Source organism: Callospermophilus lateralis, chromosome X, assembly GCF_048772815.1.
Source record: "Callospermophilus lateralis isolate mCalLat2 chromosome X, mCalLat2.hap1, whole genome shotgun sequence".
Classification (NCBI taxonomy): domain Eukaryota; kingdom Metazoa; phylum Chordata; class Mammalia; order Rodentia; family Sciuridae; genus Callospermophilus; species Callospermophilus lateralis.
In genome coordinates, this window is record NC_135325.1 from 23,422,079 (window position 1) to 23,446,842 (window position 24,764).

Consider the following 24,764-nt stretch of genomic DNA (forward strand, 5'->3'; position numbering starts at 1 on the left):
TATGTTGGTGCTGTTTGGAAAAGAATCACATAAAAAATTCTTATCATTCCATTTTACTGTTGTAATACCACACACTCACAAGATCAGATAACATAGAAATATTCTAAAGGATTTGTCATTATGTGTTCATGGAGGTGTTATCAAAGGCTTTCCTGGTACATTGCACAGTCTTTTTTACAAAATTATTGGGAGAAATTTCTTTCAGTTATTTCTATCAAGAAGAACTATTGCTTTTTTGAGCCAGTAGTTTGTTTTCATCCCACAGAGACTAATGGTGTCATTTCATTTCTCCTCCATACACTGGCTGCTAAGAAAATATTTTGGCTTATCTGGAGCAAGTGACATGCCCACGCTATATCTCATCCCTGACTGCAGGTTATGTCCCTAATCTTGTTTCAATTTTCTAAAAAATTACTTGTAATTCGTCTTTTCTTGGATTTTATATCTCTGTGATGTCTTTAGAAGTTTTTGTAAAAGATGAGGGCATATAAATACACATATGTGCCCACAAAGATAATAGTTTGCAATATTTCAAAGTTTTTGATTGCCGCAGAAATCTCTTTCCCATGAAAAGATAAGCCCATAAAATTAGACTGTAGCTCTCAACTTCTCCTGTACTTCTATCTTACCCAGTTAGGGAACAGATATCTCCAGGAAAGGAGCTGTACAAACAATGCCAATAGGAACAGGGCGAGCTCTTTGAAGAGTTTTCAGTTGAACATTATACAAGGCAAAGTGAGAGAAGATGATGCTTCAGGGATCCTCCATGTCTTAATCCATGCTAACTTCAAAAGATAAATGAGAGAAGCTGGCTAGAGAAGAGATGGTCTAAACACCCTGAGGATGGTAAAAATTCCTTCAAAGCAGATAATTAATGAGTATGATGAGGAACAGGATGCTACAGCAAAACTTTTAAATACCCTAAGAGAAGATGTGTTATGAACCTACTATATGCCACCCTAGACCTCTATTAACATGACTGTACCCAATCTTGAAGACAACTCTTCCAAGAAGGAAGTCAATATTCCTACTTTTCAGATGTGGAACTCTAGGCTTGGAAATTCCCCAAAGCCATAGGAGTAAATAGAACAAGGTCTTGAACTGATGGTGTCTGGCTGTCTTCTTCAAGACCACCTGTCATTCTAAGTCTTCTGCTTAGAGGTGGTACTTTTAAAGACCAGTGAGAAGGGTTTAAAGAACTTACACTATCTTCACATGACAGTGGAATAGGCTTCCCCTATTCTATAAAAAGTCCTCAAGAAATACCCCTTACTGCCACTGCTTTCTCATCTTTTCAGATCTTCTGATCTCTCCTTTCTCTTCTGCTCTCTGCCATAAGATACTGAATCCATCTGATCCATACATGCTTAGGGTTGCACCTTGCCCTTATTTGGCATAGACATGTACCTCTCAGTGACTGTCCATGGACTCAATTCTCACAATTATTCTCATCAGTAATTTTCATCTGTAATTATGTCCCCAGTTTGAAACCCCTTCTCCTCTCTTAAATTTCTGCCACACATAGCTGTGAATAAAGGCAGAGAATAAAAGAGTAGCCATGAGTGGGAAGCAAGGATCTAAGTTAAACCATTAGAAATTATGGCCTAATGTTCATATATTATGAATTTAAGGACATATCTCCATTAGATGTTGGTTTCCTTGCTCATCAAACCATATTCTAAACCTGCTAATTTGTGAGCTTTTTAATGTCAGGGGTTACCTTAATTCATAGCTTAATTCCTTCCTAAATGAGTATTTGCATTTTAGCATACATGCTGATAAAACAGGAGTTAAATGTTTGGTCATTGTCTCTTTGTTGAGCACCTATTTTGATCTTAAAACTATTGTATGTACATTTCAAAACTATTTCACATTTGAAGGACATATATACAAATACATAGTTTTTTACTTTATATAGTATTCTGTAAGTGAAACTTCATTGTGGATTAGATACCTAAAAAGTTGCAAAAATGAACGAAGCAATAATTAATGCATACAAATGAGGTGTTTTGATTATTTTTCCTCTGAAATGGTTATAGTTTGGAAATTCTTTACTTAATCTAAATTTAAATGTAATATGAGTGATTTGATTAAATATTTAAATAAGCATGGATTCTGTTTCAGACATCAATAGTTAATTGAAGAGTAAAACAAAATAACATTAGGGGAAAAGATGTGCACGTCAATTAACATAGCATATTAGTTTTACAAATATCACTTTCCATTTTGGTGATTGATCAGTGTAAATAAAGTACTGTGATGAGTTCTTGTTGACTTTGGGTTAATTATGACTGTGGTGTTCAGTAGCAGTAAAGTAATAAAGCATACAATGTAGCATAATTATGATAAGTTAATCACACTTTGGGGACACAGAGATGACTCAGTGCATTTCATTTCACAGGGTAGATTAGTTTATGAAAATCTTGTCCCTGAAGGCCCTCTGAGTCTTATCTAAAGCACATTCAGAGTTGAATAAATGTTTATGTTAACTATATAGTAATCATAACAAATTGCCAATCAGTGTGAACACAGTTTTATACATAAGAAGAGAGCTAAATAGGTGTAAGAAAATGTTCCATGCCCTCAAAATCCTTCCCAAATTCAAGATTTTATACTTTGGAGTTAATAAATAAATAGTATTGAGAGATTTGAGACTTAAGCAAGGAAGTTGCAATTTTGAAGATATTAATAGTCTCTTTAATACCTTAGTTCAATTAGATTATACATCCAAGTTCACTTTGCTTATGACAAAAAACTAATATTTTTGTACTAAGTAAAATAGATGTAGACTAATTATAACTACTTTTTAGATGAACAATCTAAAACTCACCTTGCTTAAAATTTATTTTTAGATAGTATTCACATACCTTAATACTTGTAGCTCATTTTACCTGATTCTTGATTAATAACTAGCTCCTGAAGTCCAAGAAACAATAATTGGGAACTTATCAAAATTCAGATTCCCAGGTCCACACTCAGTTACTCCTTTTTGTTAGGTCTCGATTTAGGTCCTACTATCATAAGCTATTTCTATGTAAGTTATTGGGAGATTACACTTTTCAAAACATTCATCTTCACAAAATCACTTCTAAACAGTTTTTTTTAAAAAAATCATTCACCTATCTTAGTGGATACTTTTTAGCATTTTCAATATATGCATATTGACTTTTGAAATGTAGCACAATTAACGTGTATTTAATATAACAGAAATTATCATTTTCATAGAAAATTAATGCACATTTATGTATATTGGTTTATTGTTGTATAAATCTTTATATATACATGTATATACACACATTCTCTGACTATATATGTGTATATATATACACATACACACATACATACACCCACATGTGTGTGTGTGTGTGTGTGTGTGTGTGTGTGTATCATGCATTTCATTTTTAGATAGCAGGCTCAAACAGGTTCTCAATAACATTTATTATTTGAATAGTTAAAATTTCAAAAGTTTATGAGTAGATTTTATATGACTTTAATATTATAGAGAGTACCTTTTTAAATGTTTGATATGTTCTTCAAAAATGTCATTTAAAATTCATGTCAAAATATACTTTGAAAAATATTTGTCTAAGAAATTTCCCATTAGATGAATATTTCCATTCTATTTCCATCTCCACTGATGTTTGTCTTCTTGAATGTTACATTGAAATGTAATATCACTTCATTTTTTAAATTAGATCATGAACAGCTCAGGCATCTTCTCATCGACCAATGTTGGGATAGCTTCATCAATGAGAATTCTGCTTTCCAGTTTAATTCTCTGAGTCATATACAAGGTATAGAATTTCTGCCTTATATTCTGTCATTCTGTATACTACTACATTTAAGATTTAATGCTTCTTTCCATTGTCTTAATAAATATTTGATACAAATTAAAATACAATTTTAAATTTTTGAAACAAATTTATGTAAATTGATAGAAAATCATGGATAGTGTAACCTTTATGTATCTGTAGAGCATTTACATTGTTTTTCTATTCAAATGTAGCACCGAAGTAAATAGTTTACTTTTGTATTTTTCTTCCTCCTTTCCTTCCCCTTCTTTTCTTTCTTTTTTTCCTCCTCCTTCTTCTTTACCTTCTTTACCCTCCTTTTCCTTCTCCCTCTTCTTTCTGCTTCAATGAACTGGATCTTATTATGTTGCCAGTTGCCTTAGCCTCCTATTTTTGAAATCTTGAATGTTTATAAGTCATGCCACTTAATACATGGGTGTGTGTAAGTCAAGGAAAATTTTGGAAAATTAAAAATAACTAGTGTGCTAAGACTACTCGATCTCAGGAAAAATAATTACATCTTTGCATAGCTAATGATTCCTTGCAAATGTATTAAAAGTTGTACATATGTTTCTTCTGTACATTTAACCCATGTGAATATTAATGAATAGGAAAACAATCTAAGATATAATGAAGTTGCTTAAAAATCCAAAGCTCAAAAATTATGAATTTGCTTAAAATATTTTTAAATTATAAAAAAATGATTTTGGTTTATATAATAAAGGACAAATTTTGTTAATGTGGTTAATGCAAATATACTAATTGAAATCATGACTATTAGCATCCTTATAACCTTCTTCCATTTACTATAGTCACTTATTATTGAGTATTATCGATTCATCTAATTTAATGCAAAATTTCATGATATAGGTATTATTATTCTCATTGAATTGAAAAAATTGAAATTCAGAAAAATTAACTTACACAGAATTTAAACACTTGTTTAATGGCAGAGGTGAATTGCCTATGTCTGATTTCAAAATCTTTGCTTTATATTTATTTTTAATTTTTTTTTTGTAATTGTAGAAGGACAGAATACCTTTATTTTATTTGTTTATTTTTTCAATTTGCTGCTAAAGATGGAACTAGTGCCTCATACATGCTAGGCAAGTGCTCTGCCACTGAGCTACAGCCCCAGCCCCTGCTTTATATTTCTTTGCAATGCATTAAAAGGAGTACAAACAACAGTTTGTAAAGGAGAAAATAGAGATGGCAAAAGAATGGTTGAAAATATATTAGTGCCATTAATAACCAAATAGACACTGATCTCTGGTTATTAATGACATAGATGTTAAATAATTTAATTAACATAGATGTTTAATTAATAGATGTTGATTTAAACATTGACTACCTAATTATTCTTTTTTCTTTTTTTGTTTGTTTTGCAGTTTTGTATTTTTTTTTTTTTTTTGTATTTTAATGGCACTACCAATGTTAAAGTTTCTATGTGAAATTGGAAAAAAACAGTGCTAATAGGAATATAAATCATTGCATAGAGTCTAGAAAGCACTTTTTGTAATGTATAGAATGAAACTCTGAAATGATCATCATTTAATACCAATACCAATTCTGGTGAAATATTTTTTAAAAATAATCAAAATATAGTTGATTCATGCCAAAATATATTTGATATTACATCCTCTGTGCTAGCAAAAAGCAATTGAAAACAGCCTTAATGCCAAAAGTTTGTTTTATTTCTAGAAACATTTAATTCATCTGTGTATACTTAGTTTTACTTACTTATTAAATATATAAGCCATTTTATTTTTTTTTCAAAATTTCTTCCATTTATTCTACAAATGTCTTTTCCCATTGTGAAATCAATGGAAAATTCAACTACATTTTTTTCTTCTCTATGTTTAATAGGGAAGTATTACAGGTGGGTAGGCAACTTTTTATTTCATTTGCCTTTCATTGTTCAGGGATATTCATTTTCTTAATTCCTTTCATTTCTCTTCTTGTTGAACAATAATAGTCATTCTGTTGCTATTTGTTTTTGCAGTGTAACATCCTATATTTGGATCATATACATTTTGTTCCATGGATCAGTAGTTTAGGTGTTGTGCCAGTGCCATAGTTTAAACCCCATGGTTTTGTTTTATTATTCTATTTCTTTCTTTACAGTTTCTTTAGAATTATTTATTTCATCTCTTCATCTATTATCTTTCTGTAAAAACTTTAGAATAACTTTTATATCAAATTCCAAAATAAATCTCATTAACATATTGCAGTTACATTAAACCTATAGACAAACTTGGAGAGGACTATATCTTTATGATATTTAATCTTCTTATTCAGAACTATTCATTTTCTTAATATTTTTCAGTATAGTATTTATAAATGTCAATAAAGCCCATGTTTGCATGACAAAATTATAAAGCTTTCAGTAGCAGTACTGTTTTAAATAATCCAGTTAGTAATTACATATAATGCAATTTCTATACAACATAGAAACCAAGAATTTTGTGTCCCTATATTAATATTTCCAATTTGATTAGTGGTTAAATGCGCTTATTTAATTATGACTTATATTGCTTTTATTGTCTTCAAATAGTTTTCAAATTTAATCCAATTTTCTGCTGGATTCCTTATTGATTTTTCAAGCTTCCATTGTGAGTTGATTGTTATGGTAAACAATGTATACCCTGCCTGTGTAGAGCATAGTTCAAGATGTACTCCCTACCGCTCTATATAATAAAATCTCCAAAGGGGCTTATTTTCTAGGAATTCCTTGTTTTCTCTGACATTCTTATATGCTATAATATTAGTCTTAGGAGTTTTTTCTACTGAATTAGGGATTATAAACATTAAAATTACAACAGAAATGGGAGCTCAGCTTCTTATACTGCTATTAACATTTTTGGAGACATTGAGACATTTTTGGCCATACTGTAAAACTTTCCTTTAGCTATATTATCCTGAACAAGAAAAGTACTTATAATCCTAAAACTAAGTTTTTCTACTTCAACATGCAACATTTCCTTGGTGATATAAAAGAACTGGAAAATGATATTATTGTTGACCAGTTTTTACAAATGCATGTTACTAAGAACTAAAACCAGAAACAAACAAAAGGCAACAACTTAGCAATATCCTTTAAAAGATTGGGAATACTGAGCTAAAAATTGTTTCTTCATGACAGGATTCCCTAGGGCTTTTCTTTTTTTTCTCTAATACTATGTGTTTCCACATGGAGGACATGATGTTTTTCAAATTTGTATATGGCCAGGAAGTATAAATGTAAATGTGTAAATGTTACCCTCAGCTGAAATGATTCAGCAAGGATCTTCTAAACTTGCACTCTCCATTTGCCATATGATATGACAGTGCATTTCATTCAATTCAAGTAAGCACTAAGTATTAAACAGAAGTCAGGGGACAGCTGGGTAGACTAGTTTATGTTCCCTAAATGTTAATGGTGCCTCTTCATTCCATGGTAGGAGCTATTCAATTCACCTTTCCTGTCTAAAGCTGACTTTACCAAAATTGTGGCCTGTATGTGACTAAAGGATATGAAGAAAAATAATTTCTGTAAACATTGCTCATATTAACTTCTTTCAGAAATTTTTCATTCCTTTGCACTTATGATGTCATTTAGACCTATATATAGTTAGATAGTGACCTATACTAGAACTCTAGCCTTTGACACTATTGTTTTCTTACTGGAAAAAGCATTTATATCATCTTTATTGCTCTTTAATTTCTGGTTATATGTAGGTAGCTAAATACTTCATTTTATTTTTAGCAGATTTGTAGTCCTTTTTGTTATCTTTCAAAACTGATGATAAGAACTAGGCAGGAGGAAAAGAAATGGTGTTTCTATCAGTGCTGAATCTTAGCCTGCCAGTCTTCACTTTGAAACTTTTGTCTATGAACTTAATTAGGTCGAGTAACCAAGAATGAGACAAGACTGAATGTAAATTGTGATTTCAGAGGACATCCTTCTACAAAGTTGATAAATTTATAAGACTTGCCCTGTACTTTTTCTCTCTTTTATGGACAAGGAATCAAATGGCACTGAAGCAAAATCAAGATTAAATCTTTGAAACAAATCTTACCTGAAACATCTTCCTGGGTCATCTGATTGTAATATTTCAAAAATGGCAATGGATTAGCATTATTACATATTATACTGTAACACTAGAGAACGAGGTGTCACTTTATAAATATATACACATAATTTGATATAGAACCTAGAAAGGTTGCCAAGGTACAAGGATTGAGAATTAGGTTTGTAGGCAGAGAATGTATGTTCTGGTTTTGACTGAAACAGTATAATCTATATTAACTTAGGCTATTTTCATTAATTTATTCATATACATATTGCATGATAATTTGTGACTTTCAAATAATAAAATTTGAGGCTTTTATCTAAAAAATAGCCCATCAACAGCATAGAACAAAGACAAAATTCTGCCAGCAACCTTATCATTTTTATCTGAAGACTTTAATTATTACTGTTTCACATGTACTTTATGATAAACTATTTTTCTTCCTACTTACTACATGCCTATAATATTTAAATGGTGACACATATTACTCAACTTAAATGATTATTTTCACAAAATGATTCCATAAATGTTCAAGAGAGGACTTCATGGTTACAATTATTTGGCTTTAATTCACAGCCAAGCTATATTATTGGCTGTGAATTAAAGCCAAAATCCTTCTCCAAAATAATACATGATTTGACCCTTATTTTATTGTGTTGTATTTTTAAGTAAAATTTTTATGTAAATTAATTAATGAAACAATATATGGAAAGATCATGAGTAGATCATGCAGTATACTTTTAAGCAATGTGAGTTGTGCCAAGAAACTATTCTAATTCAGCATTAATCTAGGTAGTAAATGTGGCAACAATAAGCTGCATTTCAAGAATTTGATATAAGGATACACACACACACACACACACACACACACACACACACGCTAAATCCCTATTCTACCACTGAGTTACCCCACAGTCCTGGGATATACAAATTTAGGGTACTTTTGTTTTTATTGCCACTGCTCTTGGTTTCATTATTAATATTATTGTTGTTCTAATTTTGCAATCCCTTACATGACCAACAGAAATTACTCAAAGAAGGTGTATTTTAGAATTTACTAGCTTTAAATGCAACAACCATGTTTTCTGTTAAGTAACAAAGGGTAAAATGACAGCTTTTTAAAAGAATATATCAATAATTTCTTGGTAGTGAAACCAAGTTCATCCAGAAATAAACGCTACTTCATTTAAAAAGGTTCATTACTGATACGGTTTCCAAAAGTAAAATAAACATATTTCCAGAACAGAAACAGATAAAATGTATTAAAAATTATGTCTCATTATATAAACAAAGTGCCATTATCACAATCACCATTTAAGAGAAGTGTGCCTCAGAGAAAATTTCTTTGTAATAAAATATTTTCCTGAGCCAGTAACTAGTTCATAGAAACAGTGATTTGCTGACAAGGTTACAGGGAACTCTACCCTGTCACCAATTAATATAACTGCAGGCAAGAAACTTACCCTCTAGACCTTTTGCGTTTTCTCATTTTAAAATATGTCACTTGGCACTTCCAGCTTCTGCTCAGCAATGTTCAAGTGTTTGGCAATGGAAAAGATATTGTTCCTATTTACAACACAATAAAATGATGAAAAATATGAACCTTCATAATTTAAAAAAAAAATCACATTTTGAAGTCATAGGAAAATCAAGTCACCTAAAAATCTAAGCCAAGACAGGTACCTTCAGAGCGATAAAACTACATTGGCACATTTGGAAGATGTAGGGATCTTGGAGAATTGAAACGCAATGTGCATTCAGCTAGGGAAGGGGCAATAAAACTGAGAAGGACAAGTCCTGAAGATCAGGGACATGATTCCTGGCTAAGAATGAAACTTACTCAGAACACCAGAAAACACTGCCCTCACAATTCCACTGCTAGATTAACAAATATTGTATGCCAACTAGCACTGAATGAGTTGCAAAAAGCTGATTCTATATGAGGTACAGTGCATGGGAAAAGTTAAAGCTGAGAATGAAGTTGACATTGAGAAAAAGCCTTTGGTAAAGTTAGCCCCCACACTAAGCACAATTCTATCAATCTCAGCTGTTTTAGTCAACTTTTTCACTGCTGTGAACAAAAGACCTGACAAGAACAATTAGAAGAGGAAAGGTTTATTTTGGTGCTCATGGTTTCAGAGGTCTCAGTCCATATATGGCCGACACCATTTCTAAGGGCCTGAGATGAGGAGAACATTATGGTGGAAGAGTATGGAAAAGGAAAGCAGCTGGGAACATGGCACCAGGAAGCAAAGAAAGACTAAGCTCACTTCACAACATATATACCTCAAAGGTTCTTCCCCAATGACCCACCTCCTCTAGGTTCACCCTACCTACCTACAGTCACCACTTGGTTAATCCCTATCTGGGATTAATGCAGTGATTGCGTTAAGGCTCTCAAAGCCCAATCATTTCACTTCTAAACTTTCTTGCATTGTCTCACACATGAGCTTTTGAGGGACACCTAATATATAAACCATAACATTCCACCTCTAGCCCCCCAAAGCTCATGCTCATATAATAATGCAAAATGCATTTAGTCCATTTTCAAGAGTCCTCTAGTCTCAACAGTGTTAGCATTGCCCAAAAGTCCAAGTCCAAAGTTTCCTCTGAAACTTAAGGCAAACTCTCAGCATAAGCCCATGTAAAAAAACCAAACCAAACAAAACAAATCCAGTTATATATTATCCAATATATAAAGACACAAAGTGAACATTTCCATGTGAAGAAATGGGGGCATAGAAGGAAAGGATGGGACCAAAGCAAGACCATAATCTAGCTGGGCAAATAAATTCTTGAACTCCACATCTAGCATCTGGAGCACATGGCATTGTACTGTTCTCTCCAAAAGGCTGATGTAGCTCCACCCCTATGGCTTTGCTGGTTGCAGGCTACATGACCCTTCTCTTGGCTTGTCTCTAATAGATTCGTGCAATATTCATGGGCAGACATCCCACAGTACTGGCATTTTTTAATCTCAAGGATCTCCACTACAGCTTCACTTTCCTTCTCACTTGTCCACACATCACTCTCTTAGAGGCTGCCTACAGAGACTCTGACCCTGGGGTACTTGGCCTAGCCTCCCAAGCCTTCTTTTGAAATCTTGGTAGAATGACCCCTAAATGATTCCAGCATCCTCCAGAACCAACACCATGTGATTGACATGGAGGTCTGCCACCATCTTGAGCAGTAGTCAAGCCTCCAGGGACAATGGCTACATTAGCCTCTGCATACCTGAGTGGCTGAGCACCTGAAGCAACTTCCTAGGTAATGCTGTGCAAGCAGAGTGCCCCATTGTACTCTTCTCAAAGGAATTTTTACTTTTACTCCCTTAAACCTCAGATGTGTGTGGTCTTGCCAATTCCTGAATTGCCCTCAAACCATCTTTATTAGGTCTCTGGGCAAAGTCTTTAACATTTCTTTAGTGGCTGTAATGTCTTTAACAACTGCAACTTATTCCAAATTTTAGTAGCAGTTTTCTGGCCAAAGATTTTCAAATCTTTCTGCTTTGCTTTCTGCTCTTATGATTATCATAATAAACTTGGCAAAAAGCTGCCAGCAATATCCATGCCAACACCTAAATCCTATACTGCTTAGCAATTTCTTCCACCAGATTAAGAAGTCCATTGAATTTAATAAATTCAACCACACAGAAAGTTTCAGGACATGAGCTAAATGCAGACAAATTCTTAGCCAGAATGTAACTCCAATGGCCTCTCATCCAATTTCCACTGGAGTTCTTCTTTTCCTTTGAGACCTCATGAGCCCAGTTTTTACTTTCCTCAGTCCTGTCGGTGTTCTGATTTTTTGAACTCCCACCAGACTTGCTCATTTAGCTCTGCTTACAACAATCTAAAGCTTTTCCAGCTTGTATCCCTAAACTTTTTAAAATTCCTCACAAATTCCAAAAAGCTCCAAAAGCTTCTAAACCATGGGTAATTTCTGTTTTAGTCAGCTTTTGCATTGCTGTGACCAAAAACACCTGACAAGAACAATTAGAGGAGGAAAAAGTTATTTGAGGGGCTCATAGTTTCAGAGGGCTCTGTTCATAGAAGGCCAACTTCATTGCTCTGGGCCTGAAGCAAGGCTGAACATCATGGCAGACACATGTGCTGGAGGATAACAGCAAGGCAGCTTGTACCAGGAAGGAGAGAGAGAGAGAGAGAGAGAGAGAGAGAGAGAGAGAGAGAGAGAGAGAGAGAGAGAGAAAGAAAGAGCTCTGCTCATAACAAATATACTCCAAAGAAAAGTTCCCAATGACCCACCTACCTTCATTCCACACCCTAACTACCTATAGTCACCACTCAATTAATCTATATCAGGATTAAGGCTCTCCCATAACCCAATCATTTAACTTCTACTTTTTCTTGCATTGTCTCACATGAGCTTTTAGGAGACACCAAATATCTAAATCATATCAACCAAAAAATAATGAGGCATATAAAAGACAAGAAGAACATTACACACTTTAAGAGGAAAACCAAGGATAGGAAGCAAACTTCAACATGAAACAGTTTAGTGAGAACTATGGGAGCAGGACATTCAAAGAAGCAATGACTAATGTAGTTAAATTTTGATTAGAATAGATGGACAAGGTGATAGATTAGATGGGTAATTTCAGCAATCAGATGAAAATTTTTTAAAACTAACATGGAAATACTAGAAATGAAAACACAGAAACAGTGAGAAATAATGTTTCCAATGATCACAAGAGTATATTTCACATAACCAAGAATTAGTAATCTTCAAAATTTGTCAATAGAAATAGCAGTAATTTATAGATAAAATAAAAGAAAAAAGAGCACTGAAGAGTTGTGAGCTGTAATGAGTCTAAAGTATTATAATTGCAATTTTAGAATGCAAAGAGATTGTAGGAACAGTGCAGAGGAAAGAAAAATATTAGAAAAAATAATAGGTGAGTATTCACAAACCTTGGGAAATCATATTTAATCTGCTGAAAACAATGTAAATAAAGTCTTAGACGTTCCTTGATTAGGGGGAAAAAAGACATTACACAGACAAAAATAAAGGCTTTTGAAAACTACAAGGTAATGTAGAGATTAAAGAAAAAATAATACTGTCAGTCCAGAAGTGTCTACATACCAACAATATCTTTCAAGATACAGAATTAAAGATTTCTTCAGATCAATGTACAAAGCCCAATTACATTTCTAATTTTAGCAAAAGACCATTAGAATTTGGCATTAAAATGTCATTTAAAATATCAAAAAAGAACACTGCAATATTTCTATAAAAATCTAACAAAATGTGCAGATTTCACATACTGAATACTATAAAATGCTGATGAAAAAAATCCAGTAAGGTTATATAAATGGAAGATTTATTATGATCATTGATAGGAAAACTCAGTATTGTTAAAATGTTAGTGCTCCCCAATTTGATTTATTGATCAAATACCTTCCACTTCTATTTCCTATTAGATTTTTTTATGAGTATTCACAAACTGATTCTAAAATATACATGAAAAGACCAAAGAACTAGAGTATAAAAATAAAATTTTTATGAAAGATTAGCAAAATTGGAAGACTTAACACTAATACAGTTTTAGATAACCTACATAATTTGTGTTGGTTAAACATAGACAGAAATTTTGTATTGAACAAAGATAAACACAATCATATGAGCATAAGAGAAAATCCAGATGTAAACACACACACAGTTAACTGAGTGATTTGAGTTCTTAAGAAATACTAAATATCTAATTGAGACAAGCAAGATCCACTGATAGATGATCAAATAAGCTGCCAAAATTCATAGACAAAGAGAATATATTTTAAAATTAATTAATAATTTATTTATTATACAGTAGAATGCATTTTGATATACAGTACACAAATGGAGCACGTTTTCATTCCTCTGGCTGTACATGGTTCAGAGTCACTCCACTAGTGTAATCATACATGTATATAGGGTAATAATGTCTGTCTCTTTCTACTGTCCTTCCCATCCCCACAACCCCACCCTTACCCTAACTCCCCTCTACACAAACCAAAGTTCCTTCATACTTCCCTACCCACTCCTCACCCATTCTATTAAGGACTGCTCTATATATTTACTCACTGTGGGACATACCTAGAATGTTCCTTTCTTGTGGCTAGAATAAGCATTAGAGGACAAATAGAGATTCAAAACTATCTCTTAAGTTTTTCACTTATATATTATCATCTAAACCACATTTCATTGGCCAAATTAAGTCACATATGGTCATGCTTAATATCAGTGAAGATGAGACATATTCTCTGACTGCCTTAACATGGGAGACAATAAAGTTAAATCAAAATCAAAGCAAAGGCCATGATTATATAATTACAATAAAAAGGAAGAATAAAGAGAGATCCAACATGGCAGCGGGTGCTGAGAGATCAATTCTGTGACCTCTTCAGCTGCGTGGGCAAAGGGAGTCTTAAACCAACTGAATGCTGTTTGCTCAGAATCACTTGGCAATGCTGGGCTGAAGTGGACCAAGGGCGAGCAGTTTGCGCTCCTCAGAGCCCACATCGAGCCCAGAGCAGGTGAATTCAGGCTGCCCGTGTGCAGTCTCTGGTTGATTGTCTGCATCTTGCCGCCAAACCACCGAGACTCAGCACTACAGATGCAACAGCTGAATAGAGAAACAACTCTTCAGTTCCTCCTTGAATCTTTTGAGGTGATGCCAACCGAGCTGGAGACCAGGAAAGGCCCTGGGCACCCAGGATTGGAGAGCCGCCCAGTGGGGGAGGAGGAGCCGCCTCACAGGGATTGGTTCCTTGGTATGGAGAGGAGAAGCTTGGCCCGGTGGGCACAGCTCCACCTACTGGAAGAGAAGTTAATCGAATTCTAAGACTGCATTATTTTTTTCTTCTTTTTTTTTTGTCTTTTCATTTCTTTTCAATTTCCTTAGTCCCCTTTTCTTGAATTCTACTTATTTACTCTCATTCTCTTTAGCAACTTCTTCTCTCCCCTTCTAATACCTTTCCTCCCAAGCATTACGAAGCTGTTTATGTGTAATTTACTAAATGTGTATAGGTAAATGTTCCGAGGTGTTATATAGTGTATATAGTGCTACCAATTCCCTAACTACCCCCAAGTACTCTAGACCCTTCTACTGTTAATATCTCTAGTCAGTAGAACAATCTTCCAAGGTTGCCAAGAGATACCAACCTCTATATCATCACATCACTTGTCCTAAACATAAGTCCCAAGACAAAACCGCAGATCGCTATATGCCATCAGAATCCGTATGCATTTAATGAAACGAACGAATCTGCTTTAAAGTGCAATAAAATTCATCATCTCTAGTCATAGTCTCCCATCACAAAGGAGAGACCCCAAAGATACACAAAACCAAAATCAATTTATAGGAGTAAACAGTAACTCAGCAGTCAAACAGAGCCAGAAATAACATAAGCATGATGAAAAAGCAAGGAAGAAAAGGAGTACAAACAATGCAGGACAGCCTAAATCTACAGGAGAACCTAGAGGCATCAGAAAAATGGTCAAATAAAGAACTCAAGGAATACCTTATACAGATGGAATGGAATCTTAAAGAGGACATGAGACAGCAAATTCAAACAACGAAACAACACATTGAAAATAAATTACATAAACAGATTCAAGAAGCAAATAAGCAACTTTACCAGGAGATAGAGATTATAAAAAAAAATCAAACAATAATCCTAGAAATGAAGGAAACTATAAACCAAATTAAAAACTCAAATGAGAATATCACTAGCAGAGTGGAGCAAGTAGAAGTCAGAACGTCAGACAATGAAGACAAAATATAATATCTTGAAAAGAGTCTAGCCAACTCAGAAAAGCTGGTAAGAAATCATGAGAAAAACATCCAAGATATATGGGATAACATAAAAAAAACAAACTTAAGAGTCATCAGGAAAGAGGAAGGTGTAGAGTTCCAAACCAAGGGAATGAGCAATCTGTTGAATGAAATAATTTTAGAAAACTTTCCAGATATAAAAAAGGAAACGGATGTACAAATTCTAGATGCATACAGGACACCGAGCATACAAAATTACAGTAGACCAACTCCAAGACACATTGGTATGAAGATATACAATATACAGAACAAAGAGAGAATATTAAAAGCTACAAGAGAAATGAGGCAGACTACATTCAGTGGGAAACCAATGAGGTTAACGGCTGATTTTTCATCAGAAACTGAAAGTGAAAAGATCCTGGAGCAATGTATTTCAAACACTGAAAGACAATGGATGCCAACCAAAAATTTTGTATCCAGCAAAATTAAGCTTCAGGTACGACAACAAAATAAAAATCTTTCATGATAAACAAAAGTTAAAAGAATTCGCAGCCAGAAAACCAGCATTGCAAAGCATCTTGAGCAAAACACTACATGAGGAAGAAATGAAAAACAACAACCAAAACCAACAGTGGGAAGTACCTCAGTAAAGCAAGAGTGGGGGAGAAAAAAATCTAATCATGGAGAAACAAACCAAATTTAAAAAAAAATATAAATAATCAAACATGACTGGAAATACAAACCATATTTCAATAGTAACCCTAAACGATAATGGCTTAAACTCACCAATAAAGCAACATAGGCTGGTAACCTGGATTAAGAAAATAGACCCAACAATATGCTGCCTCCAGGAGACACATCTGATTGGAAAAGACATACACAGGCTGAAGGTGAAAGGCTGGAAAAAATCATACCACACACACATCCTTGGAAGCAAGCAGGGGTGGCTATCCTCATATCGAATAAAATAGACTTCAAGACTAAGTTAATCAAAAGGGATAAGGAAGGACATTATATACTGTTTAAAGGAACCATTCACCAACAAGACATAACAATTATCAATATTTATGCACCAAATAATGGTACTGCAACGTTCATAAAACAAATTCTCCTCAAGTTCAAGAATCAAATAGACCACAACACAATAATTATGGGTGACTTCAACACACCTCTCTCACCATTGGACAGATCCTCCAAACAAAAGTTGAATAAAGAAACTATAGAACTCAATAACACAATCAATAACCTAGATTTAACTGACATATATAGAATATATCAACCATCATCAAGTGGATATACTTTTTTCTCAGCAGCACATGGATCCTTCTCAAAAATAAACCATATATTATGCCATAGGGCAACCCTTAGTAAATACAAAGGTGTGGAGATAATACCAAGCATCTTATCTGATAATAATGGAATGAAACTGAAAATCAATGATAAACGAAGGAAGGAAAAATCCTACATCACTTGGAAAATGAACAATATGTTACTGAATGATCAATGGGTTACAGAAGACATAAAAGAGGAAATCAAAAAATTCTTAGAGATAAATGAAAATACAGACACAACATATCGGAATCTATGGGCACAATGAAAGCAGTTTTAAGAGGGAAATTCATTGCCTGGAGTTCATTCCTCAAAAAAAGAAAAAAAAACAACAAATAAATGAGCTCACACTTCATCTCAAAACCCTAGAAAAGGAAGAGCAAAACAACAGCAAATGTAGGAGAAGGCAAGAAATAATTAAAATCAGAGCGGAAATCAATGAAATTGAAACAGAAAAAAAAATTGATAAAACTAAAAGTTGGTTCTTCGAAAAAATAAATAAGATCGACAGACCCTTAGCCATGCTAATGAAGAGAAGAAGAGAGAGAACTCAAATTACTAACATACAGGATGAAAAAGGCAATATCACAACAGACACTACAGAAATACAGAAGATAATTAGAAATTATTTTGAAACCCTATATTCCAATAAAATAGAAGATAGTGAAGACATCGATAAATTTCTTAAGTCATATGATTTGCACAGACTGAGTCAGGAGGATACACACAATTTAAACAGACCAATATCAGTGGAGGAAATAGAAGAAGCCATCAAAAGACTACCAACCAAGAAAAGCCCAGGACCGGATGGGTATACAGCGGGGTTTTACAAAACCTTTAAAGAAGAATTAATACCAATACTTTTCAAGTTATTTCAGGAAATAGAAAAAGAGGGAGCTCTTCCAAATTCATTCTATGAGGCCAACATCACCCTGATTCCGAAACCAGACAAAGATACTTCAAAGAAAGAAAACAACAGACCAATATCTCTAATGAACCTAGAAAAATCCTCAATAAAATTCTGGCAAATCGGATACAAACACATATCAAAAAAATTGTGCACCATGATCAAGTAGGATTCATCCCTGGGATGCAAGTCTGGTTCAATATATGGAAATCAATAAATGTTATTCACCACATTAATAGACTTAAAGATAAGAACCATATGATCATCTCGATAGATGCAGAAAAAGCATTCGACAAAGTACAGCATTCCTTTATGTTCAAAATAATAGAAAACCTAGGGATAACAGGAACATACCTCAACATTGTGAAAGCTATCTATGCTAAGCCTCAGTCTAGCATCATTCTAAAGGGAGAAAAATTGAAGGCATTCCCTTTGAAATCTGGAAGAAGACAGGGATGCCCTCTCTCACCACTTCTATTCAAAAAACAAGAGAGAGAAATGAATTACAGAAGATGGGGTAGAGAGAGAAGATGGGAGGGGAGGGGAGGGGAAGGCAGATAGTAGGGGATAGGAAAGGCAGCAGAACACAACAGACACTAGTGTGGCTGTATGTAAAAACGTGGATGTGTAACCGATGTGATTCTGCAATCTGTATATGGGGTAAAATGGGAATTCATAACCCACTTGAATCAAATGTATAAAATATGATATGTCAAGAGCCTTTGTAATGTTTTGAACAATTAATAAAAATAAATAAATAAATGGAAGAATAGAGTTTTAGGAACAGTTATCCTGTCTATAGCTATCAGGCACAGATCAACCCTCTGTCTCTTCTACACTTGTACACAAATAGCTAAACATGTGTGGAAGACAAAGAAAAAGAAAGGTCTGACTTTGCATTCATTGCTAGGATCAAATTGTCTCTGCTCTCATCTCAACCCCACCCCTCTATTTGAGCCCCAGATCCTGCCTCTTCTCATTTTTTAATGACTGTACTTCTATTATTCCTCATCTCACCTATGTCTCCCTTCCCTACTCCTAGATGATTTCCACAGCATATATCAGCATGTTGTAATATCAACATATGTAAATAAACACTGTAATTACATGGGCCCTGCCATTGCTTTTCTGCTTATTTTTTAATTTTTTTCTTATTTGAAGCAGAATTCCTAGAAAGAATTGTCTATACTCACCTACTCACCATCTCTTTCTTTTTGTTTTGTTTTGTTTGTAGCAGGGATTGAACCCAGGGGCACATAACCACTGAGCTACATCCCCAACCTTTTTTATTTTTTATTTTGAGACAGGGTTTTGAGAAGTTGCTTAGGGCATCACTAAGCTGCTGAAGTTGGATTTGAACGTGAGATTCTCCTGGCTCAGCCTCCCGAGCCACTGGGATTATAAGTGTGTCCTACTGCACCTGTTCTGTCTCCATTTCTTTACTACCAATAATCTAACTCAATTCAGTAAGGATTTAATACTGCTAACATGACTGGACTTATTTTGTTAAGGAAATCAGAGTTTCCATACTGCAAATTCCAAGACCAAATACTATGTCCTCCTCTTACTTTAACTCACAATAACAGTTGATTTAGTTGACTTTTCTGTCTTTGAAATGCCATATTCACTTGGCTTTTAAATTTTTTACTTGATCATTATTCACTCTTTCTGAGTCTTATTCTTTTTTCTCTCATCTATTATAACTCCAAATTTTGGGTTGAATTTAGGCTCAATCCTGCCTCTTCTCTCTTTAAATTATTTTTCTTATGATTTATGTCAGGCTTGTGGATAACAACTATACTTCGTAACCTCCTAATTTTTATCTCCAACTCCAAACTCTCTACTGAGTTACAACTGTGCATTTTCTTCTTCACATATATATTTAATATGTTTCTCAAACTAAATATCACACTTTGTAGGGAGGGATTTTCACTTATGTTGCCCAGGCTGTCCTCAAACTCCTGGGCTCAAGGATTTTCCCTTTTGAGCCTCCAGAGTAGCTAGGACTACAGCATGTGCCATCAGATGTACTCTAAATATTACTCTGATTTATTTGTCACCATCATCCTCTCAAGCTACTTTATTCCCTAAAAATTTCTCCAACTCAGTGAATGGCATCATTATTTATCCAGTTTTATTTTGTCAAAACCCATGAAGTCAGACTTGATTCCTTTTCTCACTGCAAATTTCCAACACATCAATAAATACTGATAGCAAAGCCATAAAAAACAATCCATTTCAGACCCCCTTCTTACCACTTCCAGTGTTTTTACCCTAGTTTATACGATCTGAACTACTGCAATCACTTACTTTATTTCAATCTTTTTTTCTACAATCTGATCTCTATACATAATCCAGAGTAGTAATTTGATACGCCCTATTCCCAGCAGGATCCACCCTAAACCCGGATCCACCTAAACCCGGATCCACCCTGGTCCTTGAGCAGGGTCACCTTTCTCAAACATTCATGCAATGTCACTACAAATGACCTGGGTCCAAGGCAAGCCCATTTCCACAATGGAGAGTCCTCCCTCTAAGCAACATTGGGTAGGCTGACAAGGAAATTGCCATGCGTCATTCCTACTTGGCTATGTCTCTCAGCAGATCTGTACATCTGTTTCAGGCTTCTTTTTTTCTTTATTTTCTGATTTCACCCCTTCCATTATCTCCATTCTTTACTGTGCTGCTGTATTAACATTCTGAGCCAATTCCTTATGTAAGCTTTGAAATTGTTCATGTTTCTACTTGGAACACTCATAAACTAACTTTTTGTTTAACTTATTTCACATCTTTTAGATGTGTTGCCTTTTTAGATAAATTTTTGCTGAAAATACTCTCCACTGATGCTGTCTCCCTAAATAATTAATGTAAAACCTATTAATTAGTTTTCTATTTATTTGTTCCTTATCTTTTCTTCTCCACTAGAAGCTATGGTCCATTAGGCAAGGGATATTTTCAGTCTCATTTACTAAACTCTGCCTAACAACCACCTAGCTCAATACATTTAAGCACTAACATTTATTGAAAACTATTAGATGCTAAGACTCTGTTCTAAGTTCTGTGAATACATCAGGGAGTCAAGTAGACAAAAATCTATGCTCTCCAGTAGTTTGCATGCTAATGAGAAGAGAGAAAAAAATAATCAAAAAACAGAAAATGGACAGGGAAAGAAAATAAATAATGTCATGATGTTGGTGATATAATTTTGGATAAGGAGTCTAGAAAAATTCTTACTGAAGCTGGGCATTGTGGCACATGCCTGTAATCCTAGCAGCTTGGGAGACTAAGGTAGGAGGATCCAGAGTTCAAAGCCAGTTTCAGCAAAAGCAAGGTGCTAAGCAACTCAGTAAGACTCTGTCTCTAAATTAATACAAAATAGGGCTGGGGATGTGGCTCAGTGATCGAGTGCCCCTGAGCACAATCCCTGGTACTCAAAAAAAAAAAAAAAAATATATATATATATATATATATATATATATATATATATATATATATATATGAATGAAGGAATTGACATTAATGAATGGATTAGCTTGCAGGTGTGGCTATAATAAATTTCTGAGATGTTCTTGTCTCAGTCTGTGCCATCTATGTTTTGTGTAAAATCATGGAATATTTAGCAAATTCACATTTCACAAAAACAAATAAAAAGGAAAGAAAAGAGACCCACTATGTTAGATATCAAATATATAGTTTCAGAGTTCTATAATGTTTGAATGAAGTCTTTATGACAAAATATTACGGATTCTGACATGTGAGTTCAAAACTTTAATAAAATGAATACTGTGATTCATGGCTCCCGAACACTTTTTGGATTTTTTTTAACTTCATTTGAGAAAAACATACTTTGTAGTGAGATTATCTAAATATCTAAAGAAAATTTGAGCCATAAGAGTAAAATTGCTGTTTAAAAGTGAAAGAATAGAAATAACTGCTACATACTTCTTTGTGATGATTAAATCACGCTTGAATAACCAGGTCAGTTAAACATGATATATATTAAGATACTTTCATAGGTTATAAGTGATGAAGGATCTCTTGTCATATTGTCATATTTCAGGAAGTGTCTAGTAAGTATATAAGTGGATAGACAACTCTGTAGAAATGAAACCAACTGGTTGAGTTTCCATTGGTACTGCAGAAACTGGACATAGTTATATTTTTTGGAAAGGGTGAAATTAGAAATTTAGAAAATGTTACACTAAGGATAAGGCAACAGTCAATATGTTATAGTCTAGATATAAATGATGATGTCCCAATGATCATGGACTCCGTGGAGATAGGAATTCAGGGCAAAATTTGGAGATTCCAAATAACAACTAATCATAGGTAAAATATAACAGGTAGCTGACCTTAGTGATTTGGGGTTGACTGTTGAAAGACCCATAAAAACAAGACAGTCTGGATTATAAATCCTTAGAAGTCCAGATAACTAGCCAAGGCATTGGTCTAAGTTCAGAACTGGGCCTGGAACTTAAATGAATACATTATGTTGAGCCTAGAAAAGTTGCTTCTTCAGTATAGAAGAAAGAGTTTAATTGTTGGTATTGCTTCTGAGAGGAGAACACCAACTAGAGACTGATTTCTCCAGGAAATGGAACAAGGGACTAAAACAAGGAAGAATTTTCTAATTCTCTTTTACAAAGTAACAGGCTGCCTTAAGAAATAGGAGCTGCTCTGGGCTGGGGATGTGGCTCAAGCGGTAGCACGCTCGCCTGGCAAGCATGCGGCCCGGGTTCGATCCTCAGCACCACATACAAAGATGTTGTGTCCACCAAATACTAAAAAATAAATATTAAAATTCTCTCTCTCTCTCTCCTTCTCTCTCACTCTCTCTTAAAAAAAAAAGAAATAGGAGCTGCTCATCAAATGATGGGTCCAAATATTTGCTGAGGACCCACCAACTGTAGAACTTCTTAGGACATGTTTCTGCATATAGTGGGAAATTATTAATAAGGATCTTTAAATGAGGACTCAAAGATATTGCCATTATGTGATTTACTTAATGATATTACTAATAACAGTATCTTATCAGTATTTTGGCATTTAGAGCCAATTTTAAAATTTTAGTGCTACTTAGAATGTTTTCTTTCTTTACAAATAATTCCATTTTTTTCTTGGTGTTAGAAATGATATAAGAAAATTTTAGAACAAAAGTGCTCACGTAGACTAACATACAAATTATATAATTTTATATATTCTATAATATTATACAATATAAAATTATTAGTTATATATATTATATAACTATATAATTTTTACTAGTTTCTGAACAAAATAGTGTCAGTTGGAGAGAGATTTCATTTTGCAAAACCTCATTCTACTTTTGTTGGTCTAATAATGTCCTTAATATGTTGGAATCCAGTATTAAGTATTTGTCTTGAAGAGAATATGATGAAAATCATGCAACTTATCCACATTAATATAATATAATAAATCTATAGATGAAATATGTCAATAGGTTGATATATGGATTCATAGATATAGGGCAAAAATAGTGTAGATAACTGGAATAGAATACACTTGCATAGAACATAGAATGTATTAGTTTTTGTACAAGGTCCTCAAGAGATGGAAATTGTGAATAAAAATTAGAGAGACAGTACAGGTAGTGACAACTTAAGCACATTTGGGTTATTTTAAGAAATTTAATGTAATTTTGTAGACTTGGCATTTTCATTTTAATTCTTAGTGTCTGATAAGCTAACATATGTTTTAAGCCATGTGTTATGACCTGACTGGTACCTTCTTAAAAACAAAATTCCTCTTTTATGCTGTACAAATATTAAGTTTCTTTTGATGTTTGCTTTTGATTGAAAAAATGTTTAATACCAGACTTCAGTTCCAGGTTAAAAGTTATATTCAGTGAGTCAGGTTAATTAAAATATTCTATCACTTCAAGCCTTTATTTAATTTAAAGTAAAAAATTCTAGAACACACAAAAGTATGGTGGATAAGAAGATTTTAAAATGAAAATCAATATGAATCTGTCAAATGTAATTGGAACTCTATCTGATATGTCAAAAATTCAATTATACCTGAACTGAAATTGTTATTTTTTATTTAACATCCCCATGTATATTTAGGTCTAAAAGAAAGATCAAATGGATATAAGTTGTTATGTCTCCATGAGTAGGTAGGAAATAAATACACAAATGAAACTTTCTACTATTACCAGCTTTACAGGCAAGTCAGAAGTTAATCTTGCAGATAGAATTAAATTTATATTTTTTCAGTTATCTCACAGATGGAGAATGATGAATACATTTTATGAAAATGTTTATTCTAAGATTTCTCTATTTTGACTGTGCATAACCACTCATTACTTTTTGCCACTTTTATTCTTTAATTCTGGTAACTATATTGGATGTCCTTTTCTATAGCAATTGGGCATGTACTGGAATCTCTGTCCCCTATCAAGAAGCAGAAGAAGCCATTATCGAATGTTTTTCATCTTATAATCACATGTAAATGGTGCTATAATATTTACTACAGCTTCTATCGGGAAGAAAACTAATAGGAATTAAAAGACAAATAGTGAGCTATCTTGAAGCCAAGCCTTAATTCCTGGATACTTTAACAAATTCTCTGCATATGGCATTAGTTTGTTTTGGTGAGGGCTGAATTTTGAAAATGCTAAGCTCATATATAGCGCAGTGTAGACATACTTTAGGTAGTTATATAGTGTTGAATAGTTAGTTAGTGGGTTATTTTCAAGCTGTCAGCAAATTCTTATATACATTCCTTTTCTACCCCAAAGTCTCATTCCCAAAGAAACTCTGTATTTCTTCTATGTGGAAGCATCTCATTATACATTTAAAGGATTTTTTTTTTTAAAGAGAGAGAGAGACAGAATTTTAATATTTATTTTTCAGTTTTCGGCAGACACAACATCTTTGTTTGTATGTGGT

At 33.7% G+C, this 24,764-nt stretch overlaps 1 protein-coding gene across 1 annotated transcript in view; it reads left to right on the plus strand.

The window, feature by feature from the left end:
• The window catches only part of Cfap47 (cilia and flagella associated protein 47), a 421,187-nt gene that overhangs the window by 339,109 nt on the left and 57,314 nt on the right, over positions 1–24,764 (plus strand). Inside the window, exon 57 of the mRNA XM_077107522.1 lies at positions 3,696–3,794. Coding sequence (XP_076963637.1) covers positions 3,696–3,794 — 99 coding nt within the window. The remainder of the gene's footprint in view (positions 1–3,695; positions 3,795–24,764) is intronic.